Genomic DNA, 13,447 nt, shown 5'->3' on the forward strand with positions numbered 1-13,447 from the left:
AAAAAAAAAAAAAAAAAGTAAAATAAGTACTAAAACTTGTAAGTTGGATTTTGGAAAAATGGGAGTCACTGGTGATGTTAGTGAAAGTGTTTTTGGTAGAATGATGGTAACAGAAGCGTAGTTATAGTGGGGTTAAGTGTGAAAGGGAGGCGGAAAGGTAGGATCGACTGGAGGAAGGAAAGAAATAAGATTATAGTTAGAACAGAGATTGATACATCCTTCCCCTTTAAGATACAAGAGCCTTTGGCAGGTTTATAAGCAGAGAAGGAATGAATAGAGCCTAAGAGATCAGAGAGGTAGAAAAGGGCATGTGTGGCGTGGAGGGGGGCTGTATGGTTGCTAAAGAGGGCATCCCAAAACATTAGATAAGTGGTCACTCTTGGCCAGAAGGGATGGATCCTTCCAACAAAATGGAGACAAACAAGTAAGTATTGGATGAATATAAACACATGCAATGGGGAAGAGTAAATGGAGTTCTCTCTTGAAAATGTTCATTTTCTTAACTAAAGAGGGGGCCAAGGCTATGTTCAGAGTAAGGCAAGTCAGTGGGGAAATGAGGAGCTTGAAAAAATCAATGAAAGCTGGGAATCACTGATAGTGGAATAAAAAAGAAAACTGACTGTGGACAAGTAAGAGAACTGCCAAGGTATCTTGAAGACCTGATTGGAGTTAGAGACCACAGATTTTTGTGGCATCAGACTCCCATCCACCTTGACTTCCGTAGCAAAGCTTGACTGGTGACTAAACATCCAGGCTAACTTGCCATTTCAGCACCATATAACCTACGTGAACTTTAGTTGTTTCATTGGAAGAGTAGACTGCATCTCCCTTGGAGAACTAAAGTGAGGATCAAATTAGATTGTGTGTGTGTGTATCTATGTGCATGTGTGTGGACACACAAGACATTTGCATAAAAATGTTAAGGGCTATTTTAATGATGGGCTTTGATGGCTCTTTGGCCCTGACGTAAAGGTTAAGTAGAGGACCCCTGGGGCTTACAGGTCTCCTCTACTAGCCTTCATCCCTTGGGAAGCTGGGGTCATGCCCCTGGTACTCCTCACTGACCAGTCCAGACATCACACTAAAGGGTATCTAAAGGCCCTCACCTTCTAGAGATTTGATATAGGACCTGGAATACTATAGGCCCAGATAAAAATCTGTAATACTCTTCCTTTCCTGCCACCCCTGTTCCCTCTCAATCTGTGGCTGGATGTCCTACCTTTGGGTGTGGTTTCTGAAGCATTAAGGGCTCCCTGAATGACTGCCTGGGCCTCAGAGTTCTTTTTCTTCAGAAAGTCTATGGTTTCTCGCAAATCCAGCAGCTCAGTGTCCTAAGAGAGAAATGAAAACAGCGTTGGCTGGGCACGGTGGCTCACACCTATAATTCCAGCACTTTGGGAGGCCGAGGTGGGTGGATCACCTGATGTCAGGAGTTCAAGACCAGCCTGGCCAACATAGTGAAACCTAGTCTCCACTAAAAATACAAAAATTAGCTGGGCGTGGTGGCAGGCACCTGTAATCCCAGCTACTTGTGGGGCTGAAGCAAGAGAATCGCTTAAACCCAGGAGGCAGAGGTTGCAGTGAGCCAAGATCGCACCAGTGCACTCCAGCCTGGGTGACAAGAACGAAACTCCGTCTTAAAAAAAAAAAAAAAAAGAAAACAGCATCATTAGTTGGGAGTAGCAGGAGCCCTTATGGTGTGTCAGGCAATGGGTGAGGCATTGGAATTCTACGAAACTTACAGAGAAGGGCAGGGAATTGGGATAAGGAATATGCTCACACTGTATTGGGGGCAGATTGAGAATCCAGGGTGATAGTGAGGTGGGGAGAAACTGGCAGCCATGAGCAAGAAGAGGTCAGCCTCAGCCTCTCTGTCCAGGAGAACCCCCTCACCGCACCCACCCCTCCCTCCCCTTCCCAGGCCTCTCACCTTCTCCTCGGCCGTCTCTGCCAGGTGTCGCAGGCGGGATGTCATATTCACCAGGCTCTGCTCGAAAGCAGCCACTAGATTAGCCTGAAACAAACAAAAAAAGAGATTGCTAAGTTGCATAAGGCTGGGTGAGAGGCAATGACTGACAATGGGAAATAGTTTTAACTGATTTCCTGTATCTCAGAGCTGACCAGTGCTGGCAAGCCTCTTGGTGGTTAAAAAATATTGACTTCCCTGAGCAGACAAAGAGGAAATCAAAGACATTTTCTGGTGTGAATTAGCTTCTCGAATAATGAAGCCAGGTTGAGGGTAGGGCAGGTTTTTGGAGGCTCTTGGAGACTTGAGATCTAAAACCCATCATCTACCAGAGGTAGGACTACCCCTCTGCTCTATGTGATATTTGGTGTGGCCAACTTGCTAGGCAGGCCATAGCCTCTGGGGTCGTTCCTATTATTTTGGTTTAACTCCTGCATTGTGGAGTGGGCCGACCCCCATGCCAAATAATCTCCTGGCAGAAATTATTTGGTGCATCTCTTCCTCCTCTGCTACTTCACTGCTTCACCCTTTCTTGCTTTGCATCTGCTCCTTGTTCCCAGATTCTCCGGGTTTACAGGGCTGGAAGGAAACTGCAGGGGCATTCCACCATTTGGCCACTAGGTGTCAGGTCTGTTTCATGAGGAGTGAAGGATACCAAAGGGCTCTCTAGGTAAGAGGCAGGCTAGTTCCGAAAGGTGCTGAATGGAGGAGCTAAGGCCACTTGGTTTGGCATAGTTTGACCTCTAGTTGGCCAACTGGCTGCAAGATGTATAGGCAAGGTGAAGGGAATGAGGCCGGGGGCTAGAAAGGGGAGCACTTGGGGATGGAGAAATAGCCATCCTGAGACTATCTGAGCAAGTTGGTGACCCTAGCAAGAAGTGGGCATACTCTGGGCAGCTCCTTCATGCAGAGCTCTAGGAAATTGGTGGCACTCTCACGACTCCTGCTGGCTTACAATTCTCCCTCCCTGTTGGGTCAACTCTAGTTTTCATCTACTGCCCCACATGTTCGGAGCCTACTTCATAGGACCAGGGCTAGAGGCAATCCCTTTGGTACCGTTAGAGCCTCCTCTTGCACTTTTACTATAAATCTGTCAAGACCTGGGCTCTGAGGAGATTATAATATGTCACGACCTGCGCAGTTTCCTTTCACCCACTGTGCAGGGAACATCTGTCTTCTTGACCTCAGGTCTTCTCTGGTTTGCTTCTCTACATCCCTGTGTGTCTGCTTGTAGACTCCTTGTAGTCCCTGGAAGACTACTCACGAGAGGCCCCAAGAACCCCTGTATGCTTTTCTGTGTTGCCTTTCCCCATCCAGGGGACCCCTTTTGCTCTGGCTGGGCTTCCTCCCCCCTCTCCCCTATACTTCCTCTCCCTACGTTGACCCTTCCCCTAATCTCAACCCCAGACTAGGGTACCTGTAAGACCTCAGGGCTAAGCAGTGGTGCTGCAGAAAGGCTAGCATTTGAGAGGGGTAAAGTGGTCCGGGACCCTCCGTCTAGGGTGTGCCCTCAGCTTCAGTAGCTAGGAAGTTCCATGGAACATGACAGAAGTTTGGTTTGTAGTCAGGGAATCCTGAAGAGAGCTGTGGAACCTTCCTAGAGTCCCAGCATCCCATCTCCTGCTTGAGGGCAGGGTTCTGACCCTCAGCAAAAATCTGCCTTTAAGATGCAGAACCCACCATGTCTGGGTGTTTAGTTTGTTCTCTTAGCCAAATGGAACTTCCTGTTCTAAGAAAAATCACCCTCTAAATTCAATTTCTTGGCTCCAGCCCAGCCTTGACAGCATGGTGGCTGACAGATTGCAGTGTAAATGAATCAGACATAATAATGTTCTCTGCCTCCCTGGCGCCTCTCCCCCCCAGCATCTCCCAGACATGAATTTCCTGGGGTGTGCAGGACGTGACCCAGGCCTTTTGCTTTGGTGGGTGTGGCACAAGGGAGAGAAAAGATGGTTCTTGTTTATGTTACAATTCTTATGGGTCCTCCAAGAGTGGGAAAGAGTGCTTAACATGAGCTTCAAACAAACTGGTACAACCTATGAATTGAGGGTTTGGGAAAAGAGAATCAAGAGAATAACTAGTGTGGCGAGGGAACTGCTGCTGAAATGTGTTGGAAACATTCAGAATCTTGGTGGAGATTCTTCTACCTAATTCTGAGGGATAGACCCCAGGCCTGACAGCTGGGTTCCCCAGAGAGGAAGGGCAGAGAGAAAACCAGAAACTACTGCGGAAATTGCAGACATGGTTACTTTTGTGCAAACACTTGGAAAGCTCCTGCAGATCCGGCTCAGCTGTTGTTTACAGCTTTGGGGGGAAAATGGCTCTTATGTTCTCTGTTTGCAACTCAGTCACAGGGGAGAAACTACCACAGCCTGGTTAGAGGAGGTGGCTTCATTTCTCCCCATGTCACAGGGTAGAAAAACTAAGGCCTAAAGAAATAGACTCATTCTAAACAGAGGTACTGAGGGTAGAAACAAAGAATTCTAGCTCTCAACCTGAACCTCAGATTGTTTCTACCATCTGCCCAAGGAGACTACTCAGAAAAGGCAGTTGGAAATGAAGGAGTCAGACCAGAATGGGAGTTAGGTTTCTCAGTAGTGTCGTGGTCACCAGACAGAATTCTAATGACCAATTATGTGCCTGCACAGTTATGTGGCATGAACAAAGACATGAACACCCCCCAGGGCAGTGGAAAGGCTCTAAGAGCCCTATAATTATAATCCATAACTGCTTTTGTCCATGACCAATGGCAAGGTTGTTTCTGCCTCCATGCAGAACCACGGATAATCAATCTTCTTCTCTTTCTCTAGGGAGCTCAGCCCATCAGACATGAACTCATCCATACCTATTAATTAGAGTGGAAGCAAAATGGTTCTTCATAAAAGTTGAGCCTCAGAGAAGGAGAAGAACAATCCCCTAGTCTTCTATCGTAAAGCTGTGAAGAAGACCCATGCCCTTGAAGTCTCAGTCCAGGTGATACCTTACCAGGTAATTTTCCTCCCTTGGCTGAACTTGTCTAACTATGGTCAGAATAACTGCCTTGATCTTTCCCTACTTCATGGCACTCACATTGGCAGAAAGCTGAGACGTCAAGGTGGCCACTTTTTCCTGGGATGATTCCAGTTCCCTACGAAGCTTCCGGATTTGCTGTAAAAGGAAGAGAAACACAAACTACTGGCTACAGAAGCTGTATAAGATTTGGAAGGAAAATGGGGTGCAGTGATGTTAACAAGCAGAGACAAAGGCTTTGCACCCTACCTCAGATTGCATCCTCTCCTCAGCCTGAAGAAGGGAGCACAGAAGGAGAGAAAGAGAGAGAAAGGAAGTAGTTACTATGGAGGTGAAGAAGTCAGGTCCCGGTGGCAGGGTAGGAAATGTGAAGAAGCATGACTCAGAGGTGCAGAGAAACTCTTGTTTCCTGGCCCTGGCTCCTCACAGGACTCGGCTCAGATCTATACTAGGGTTTCAATAAAAGATTTATTTGGAGCTCATCTCCAGCAAACTTTGTCATTGCCAAAAAGGCTAGGAAATGAGACTTTGGTCGGTTTGAGAACTAACAGTTATTGCCAGCAACTTGGAGTAAAGAATTAGGGGCAAAATAAATCTATGAATCAAGAAATGCCTAATAGCCAAATGCTGTGGCTGGCGCCCCACAATAAACACTTGGTCACTTCTAGGGTTCTGGAGTCTGGGTCCTAGAAACCTATTCATCTCACCTTGCCATACATGCTTCCCATCTACCATGGCACAGAAAGGGCTTGCTAACATGGGGATTCTCCATTTTTCAAAGGAGGGCAACAAAAATCACCAGACTTGCTCAGGAGCTGGTGATGGGGTCAGAAAGACCATGGAGGTCCTGAGGCACCCAAGTCAGTGCTACAAGCTCTAGGTGCCTCCCCCACTCCCACCCCAATGGGTACAGTGAAGAGAGAGCAGTGCCCCCATTCCCTGCCCAGTTATCCAACTCCAAGGAGGTTCTAGGGAGCATGGGATGGTAGAGGAGAGGGGATGAGAGGGGAAGAGAAGTTAATGCTCTTACTGAAGAGTAGGTGGAGGAGGCACTGGAGGCCAGGGACAGCACTGAGCCGTGAACTGAAAGAGAAGGAGAACACAAAGAGTTAACAGTGGGTTCCAGGGACAAGGGGTTTTTGGAAGACCCCCTGAGGCAAGACTTTGGATTATGATTCTGGAGGGCATCTGGAGCAAACAGAAAGAACAGAGTAGGGAACCCAACTGGCATCAAAAGAGCCCAAAGCAAGGTCTTGAGTCGAGCTAGCCTCCTCTTTCAGCCTACATTCTCTGGCAGCCTGGGTATGTCAGTCCCTTGCTCAGTCTGCTCTGAGGGGCACAGGGTTTCAGAGAAGGGAAAGGAGACTTTCATGGATAGTCATCATCTTATCTTCCCAGTCAGGAAAGCACTTTAGCCGCAGGAGAGGGGAGTTTCTCATCAGATTTGCTCAGAACAAATACTGCAATTCTGCCCGCGCCTCCTCCTCTCAGTACTGGGGGATGTACTTAGGATCTTGGGGATCATTCAGATGAAAACAATATTTAAGTGAGGAATAGTCATTCTGATTATTCAGTAGAACCTACGGTGAGAACTAAAGCATGTCTGCAGCAGATGCCTCCTGGAATGACCATCTTGAAAATAATAATGGGAGATCTAAGCTGCCATAAGCCTGGTCTTCTAGCTCTGATCAATAGTAACACCCAGATCACCACCAAAAATCAGATGGCCCTCCCTGGTGCTCATCTTTGGAACATTTTTGAAAGAGGAATGAGATGCCTAATTATTTGTAAGGATTTATTAAGAGCTACTATTATGTCCTGTTTTCTTTTCATATATTTGAGAGACTGTGGGGAGGAAAGACTATGGCTAGAATGAGGAGGAGAGAAGCTGTGGTTTTCAGAGCATCCTGAGGCGTGCCATTTAACCCTTCCATGCTCAATTTCCCTCCCCCAGCCCCAGTGATGGATGCTCCATCCCAATGCCCCAGTGCTAGGTGTGCCACCCAAGGTTTCTGGGCCCCCAGACCCTTCAAAGGGATGGGGAGAAAAAACTGAAATGGCCCAACTTGATGTTCTGTGAATCATATGTGTGTGTGTGGTGGTGGGAGTGGTGGGAGTGGAGGTGGTGGGTGAGGGCACCCAGCAGAGCTGGAATGAGCGTGAACCGCGCTGGCATGAAGTCTCACCATCATCCGTGGGGTCTCGGAAGGATCCTGACCGAATCATTCCCTTGGGTCTCTCGGCCAGGGACAGGGTGCTCCCCATTTGGGAGCCGCTGTACAGCTCGAAGGCCGCCTCGTGGGTGGGGATGCTGTTGGAGCGGGTGATTCTTGGCGTGGTGGCCGCAGTGGGACTCACTGGAAGGACAGAGGGAAGGGGGATAGGAGAGGGAGCAGGAGGGCAGGAAAAGAGGCAGGGTCATCAGCTCTCCGGGCCCTTGGGGAATGGAGCACCGGGAGCATGAGAGGCAAATGGGGAGAGGGCAGGAGAGGAAGGGGCAGGTGCAGTGGTGGGAGTGTGCAAGCAGCTGGTGGTTAGGAGCGGGGTCCCTCCTGGGGAGATCAAGCCCTAATGGAGAAGGACCCTGCTGTCTGGAATAAAGACCTTCCCTCAACCCTGCCTGCCTCAGAGTTGTTGCTTTTGAAGGTTAGGCTGGGGGCCTGGCAGCTTTTCCGAGACCTTCACATCACTCGGATGTGCTGATGAAAATGAGATGCTGTGGTTCTCTAAAACAAAACTGCCAGCTCAGGAGGACTGAAAATTCAAACCAAGAGCCAGATCTGAATGATGAAAAAGAACCAGCTAGAGAAGGGGGCTGGGCTACAGGATTCAGTGGCCTCGGCACTGTGGAAGGGCATGAGAATCTCCCCACAAAGTAGTGTCACTCTAAGTGACTGGGTTGGCTCTAAAGCATCAAGAAACATGGCCCTCTTTGCCTAGCATTGCCCCGGCTTGAAGGTCAGATGGACAGAGCAGGTGAAAGTGTCAGGTAAGGCTTGTGGAATGTGCTTTGAAGCTGGGCTCAGCTGAATCCTGTTAACCTGAAGATGCCTTACCCCTTTGCCCCTTGTTGGGATTACAGCCTTTCAGGGTTTCATACCCACAAGGAGCTCCCTTGTCTATTCTTCTGCCTCCATACAGGCAGGTGGATGTCTAATCTGTCCATAAAGACCTGTGCAGAAGAAGATGGCACACCTCTCTGTTGACTTTTTCAAATTCCTAAGGTAATTATTGCTTAGCCCAGCCCCTCATTCTACAGCACAAATGCAATTCTTCTTATTTGGTCTTCAATGGAGATAGAGAAAAAGCTGGCCCCATCTTCCATTTAGTAGCCCTTCAGAGGCCAGATGATCCTGTCTGAAGAATGGTTCTTTTCCCTAGGCCAAGTGATCCCAATTCCTAGTCTTTCCTCAAATTCCCCACAGTCATTGCATGGGTGTGTTACAGGTCCTTGTCTTTTATTAACTGATTTCTTTTACTCAGCTGAAAGAAGAGATGGATTTAAAGAGATGCAGCAAGCAGATAACAGGCCTATCCCAGTCACTGTTCCTGAATGGGTTCCTAGTAGGTCAATCATGGCGTACTGCTTCCCAAAACTGGGGCTGGTGTGCTTCTGTGCTAGGCCAGACTGTATGAGGCTTCCTCTCCTCCCTGTCTCCAAGTCACTTCCTTATTTCCTAGCTCTCCTTTCTCCCTAGGCTTTAGGAAGGGTGTGGCCAGGACACATCTTAGTCAGCCCTGCCTTCAGGGTTAGGATGGACTGGGCTCAGCCAGAGCAGTTGAGGAATCTGGACTTGGCTGAGTTTGGAGGCAGATCTTGTCCTTGGCAATCAACAACCTTTCCCTCCTTCCTCCCCATCGGCCTGACATTTCAGTGTTGCCCTCTCATTAGCTGGCCCTAGGAGCACTGGGTGTGGTGGCTCCTTTCTGACAGTTCAATATGCCTGCTCTTGCACTGGTTTGATCTCTGGGCTTTGGGTTACAGCTTTTCCATGCCACCATTCAGGCTCTCTGATGCTAAAAGGATCCTACAACTTGTGCCCAGGGGCAACTTTTCAGTTTAGGATCTTGAAGTACTCTACCTTCAGTCTTACTTAGGGTGGATAAACTGAGGCACCATGAAACAACCCAATAGAGCATGAGTCAAATATGAGATAAAACCCAAAGCCCACCTGCCTTGCCTCACCCTGCAAGGTGGCCCCTGCTTCACACCATGCCACAGTGAGTGACTGAAAACACTAACCTATGTTGGTAAGTTGGCCCTTTGCACTCAAAGACATGGGAAGTGCAGGGGGAGAAGGCAGCTCTGACTGGTCATCGGATTCAGGCAGCCCACCAATGGTATGGGAATGTCGCCTCTCCTTGGTCTCCTCCTGGGACTGAAGCTGGTACCTGTAGGAGGCAGCAGAAGTATTCAATCTGGGACTAGCAAGTGCGGTCAGAGGTTTAGTTGGTGCGGAGGGTGTCTGAACTAGGCTGGAGCCAGGAGATTCTGAAAGCAGGACACGGAAAAGAGAAAGGGGTCAGGGCTGCTCAAGGAGGGAGGAAGAGGTGGCAACTCAGCCTCCTCTCCCAGACCATCCAGAGGGTGTGGAAGGCTTAGCAGGTATTCCCGTGAGGGTTCCTGAGGTGGGGGCAGAAATGATGGAGGAGGCATTAGAACTTCTCAGAAGTTCAGGACAGTCTTATGATTCCACGTGTGGGCTTTCAAGTTGCAAGAGTCGGTCAGGCACAGTGGCTCACGCCTGTAATCCCAGCACTTTGGGAGGCTGAGATGGGTGGATCACTTGAGGTCAGGAGTTCAAGACCAGCCTGGCCAACATGGTGAAACCCCCATCTCTACTAAAAATACAAAAATTAGCCGGGCATGGTTGTGCACAGCTGTAACCCCACCTACTTGGGAGGCTGAGGCAGGAGAATCACTTGAATCTGGGAGGTGGAGGTTGCAGTGAGCTGAGATTGTGCCACTGTACTCCAGCCTGGGTGACAGAGTGAGACTGTCTATAAAAAAAAAAAAGTTGCAATAGTTGCCACCCAAATAACAACTCAATGCTGTCAGAACAATGGATGACCAGGTAGGTCCTGCCCCTAGCCCAGCTGAGTGACCAAAGAGGCAGGCTGTTCTCTCTCATACTTTTAGGGAGGAAAATTACAGAGATGAAGCTCAGCCAGGATTGGGATGGCATAGGCTAGTACAGGTAAGTGCATGACTCCCATGTGCAGACTTGTTTCTCCCCTGTCACCAAAAAAAGAACACTCACTGTAAAAGTTGACTCACATAATGTTAAGCTTGGGCAGGGTGCTAGGTGGTACTTGTATGGGACCACATACAAATGATTCAGCTAAAAGGGTGACTAAATTCATGACTGGAGCCTGGGACAGGTTGAGATATGATTTTTCATACATACCAGGAGTCCGATTTATAGGGAAGAAAAAACACATTAAAGGGTTACCTGAGCCCTTTCTTGGGAAGAGTGTTCCGATCCCGCTGGTTACTGTGGAGATAAAAAAAAGAGAAAGAGAGAGAAGCATGTGGGTCCATCTTAGCAACTAGAGTTTAGGACCACTGCTGTGAGGTATGCAGACCCTAGACGCAGGACATCAAACTATGACTCCCTTTAGCTCTAGAAACCAAGAGATAGCTATAGCCTGCTTCTTGGCTTACAACTTGGGAAATTTATCTGAAATATTAAATGCTTTTTCTCCGATTAGAAATTAAGGCATGGTTAGCTATTTAAAAGATCATATTATGGCGTAGTCGCAGCTCTCGGGAGGCTGAGGCAGGAGGATTGCTTAAGCCAAGGGGTTTTGAGTCCAGTCTGGGCAACACAGTGAGACCCCATCTCAAAAACAAAAAAATAGATCATATTATGGTAGGTAAAAACTACCATATAGGTAGTTTGATAACCTTGGCATGTAGGGGGAAGGGAGGAGAAAACTAGGATGTGAAATAAAAGAAAATATTTTGGGCAGCCAGGCGCGGTGGCTTACGCCTATAATCCCAGTACTTTGAGAGGCCGAGGTAGGCGGATCACTTGAGGTCAGGAGTTCAAGACTAGCCTGGCCAACATGGTGAAACCTGGTCTCCACTAAAAATACAAAAATTTGCCAGGCATGGTGGCAAGTGCCTGTAATCCCAGCTACTTGGGAGGCTGAGGCAGGAGAATTGCTTGAACCTGTGAGGCAGAGATTTCAGTGAGCTAAGACTGTACCGTTGCACTCCAGCCTGAGCAACAAGATGAAACTTCCCCTCCTTTTTTTTTTCCCTTCCACAACCAGTTGTTAGATGGATATTCTAACTAACTTTTGAGATGAAACTTCATCTCAAAAAAAAAAAAAAAAGATTTTGGACTAGGAAGCAAAAGCTCTGGATGATAGGTTAACCTGATTATGAGATCTTGGATAAGTCATTTAACTTCTTTGTGCACAAGTTTCTCCATCTGTAGTATAATAATAATAATTTAAAAACAAAAATACATCTTACCTATCTCATAGAGTTGTTGTGAAGCAAATTAAATTACTTAATATATGTGGAAAAAATGTCAAAAGTCACACAATGGCAATAAAATATAGGATAGTATTGCCAATGGCAAAATGAGCTCAAGACACGGAGACAGGTTGAGGTTCTGCTGTCTTGTCTACCTACCTGTCCAGTTGCCCAGCTCTGGGGCTTCCACTCCAAGTCAGCTCTTCCGTCTCTTCCTCTGGGGGAGCAGCAGGGGGAGCAGGTGGGGTGGGGACGGGAGTACTGCTGGGGAAGGCACTGGGCAGGCTCATTGGCATCTGGAGGGACTCCATGCTCCTGTGCAGGCCTGAGAGTTTGGGGTACATGCGAGTCTCTTTTGGCACACTGAAACCACTCATTAGCTCCAGGCCCTGGGAGAAGCTGGCTGAGTTAATATTGAGGATGGGTGCTGGACTGGGGGTGAAGCAGGAAGGGAGAGGGCCCCCGGATGCTGAGCTTGTAGCATGCAGATCTGGGACCTTTGAAGCATGGGTGGTATCACTGGATGATGGTAGATCCAGACTATTGGAGTTGACCTTGTCAAGATTGGCTAGTGAGGGTGGTTTGACAAAGCTCTTCGCTGTGGCCCTGAGAGAAGATCAAACAAAATATTTAGAATAACAGAATTACAGACTGAGAGGCAGATAGGACCTTAAAGAAATCCTATCCAGTCTTGTTTTCTGCCTATTTGCTAAACACAGAGACTTATCCTAATGCTGTTGTGAAATACAATGCAAGGAAATCTGACTTGGGGCACAACTTGGGGCACATTCAGCTTAGATAATGGGGCCAGCATATGCACATGGGAGATACAAGTGAATTTATGCAAATAGGTATATATGTGTAAATAAACAGTAAAATCACCCATACAAGTGCTGAAGACATGGTAAGGGTTGATCAGAGAATAGTACAAATGAGCTAAGTTTTGAATACAGTTTTGAAAGAGGGATTCAGTCTTTCAGAACTTTCAGAAACAAGATTCTTTCAGAACCATGGCATACAGGGGAGAGGTGGGAAAGAGCCATGCAAAGGCCTAGAGACAATGGTGGATAGGCCATGCTTCATCTAGTCCAAGGAGGGCAGAGATATGCAAAAGAATGACAAAGCAAACAGACAAGGAGGCAATTGCCCGCATTGGGTACCTGAGAGGGGTTGGTGGCAGCTCTGCCAGCTTGGTGGCTGTGGGGTGGCTTGCTTGGTTCTTGGGAGTACTTTCTGGGGAGCCAATACTCTTCAAGGAGATGTTGTCTGAGTCCAAGGCCACTGCCTTGGCTTTGGCCTTCTCCTTTTCCCGATCTGTCTGATTGACAGGGGCTGGAGTGGTCCGCCCACTGGCTACCTTGGTAGGCTCCTTCAGTCTGGAAGGTGTAAGGCCTCCCTGCTTGGTGCTGAGGAGGCTGGGGTCAATGCTGCTGCTCACAGGGCGAGGTCCACCCCGCCCGCCGGTCACGCTCATAGAACTGGATTTGGCTGGCCGGGGCAGACTGCGGTACTGGATGTTAGAACGGGCTCCAGGAGCCAGGAATCCTGGCTCTGCACTGTTGGACACATCTAAGCTAGTCTTGCGCCCATTTACTGGCTTGACAGGGATGCCTGAGGACTTCTGGATCTTGCTGAGAGTGGCTGAACCACCGGTTTGCATGACGGTGGCTGTGCCTGTGGCAGGAGGAGGCTTCTTGTAGCCAAAGGATCCCGAAGTGGCGGGGCGAGCAATGCCTGAAGGGGGCTTCTTAGCATCACTCAGGCGGTCCCGACCAGCATCAGAGGAGGAGCGTTGGAGCCCAGTATTCTTCACTGCAAGCTTACCCTTGTCTGTAGCTTTGCCCTCAGGTTTGCCTGCAAGAGGACAGGAAATGAGATAAAAGCTGAAACTGAGCAGTATCTTAAAAAACCATCCTTTTCTTTCCCTCCATGGGTGAAGGGAACATTGTAGAATTTTAGAGGCCTAAATATGGGTAAACAGGTAC

The 13,447-nt window shown here is 48.3% G+C and overlaps 1 protein-coding gene across 2 annotated transcripts in view; it reads right to left on the minus strand.

The window, feature by feature from the left end:
- Positions 1 to 13,447, minus strand: part of LOC105547114 (neuron navigator 1) — a 181,426-nt gene that overhangs the window by 24,182 nt on the left and 143,797 nt on the right. For both annotated transcript variants that reach the window (XM_011990543.1, XM_011990545.1), the window contains 9 exons: positions 11,622 to 12,068; positions 10,429 to 10,470; positions 9,219 to 9,367; positions 7,162 to 7,332; positions 6,006 to 6,058; positions 5,225 to 5,248; positions 5,036 to 5,113; positions 1,931 to 2,014; positions 1,220 to 1,331 (listed from right to left, as the gene is read on the minus strand). In XM_011990543.1, the coding sequence (XP_011845933.1) occupies positions 1,220 to 1,331; positions 1,931 to 2,014; positions 5,036 to 5,113; positions 5,225 to 5,248; positions 6,006 to 6,058; positions 7,162 to 7,332; positions 9,219 to 9,367; positions 10,429 to 10,470; positions 11,622 to 12,068 (1,160 nt within the window). The remainder of the gene's footprint in view (positions 1 to 1,219; positions 1,332 to 1,930; positions 2,015 to 5,035; positions 5,114 to 5,224; positions 5,249 to 6,005; positions 6,059 to 7,161; positions 7,333 to 9,218; positions 9,368 to 10,428; positions 10,471 to 11,621; positions 12,069 to 13,447) is intronic.

Source organism: Mandrillus leucophaeus, unplaced genomic scaffold, assembly GCF_000951045.1.
Source record: "Mandrillus leucophaeus isolate KB7577 unplaced genomic scaffold, Mleu.le_1.0 Scaffold38, whole genome shotgun sequence".
NCBI lineage: Eukaryota > Metazoa > Chordata > Mammalia > Primates > Cercopithecidae > Mandrillus > Mandrillus leucophaeus.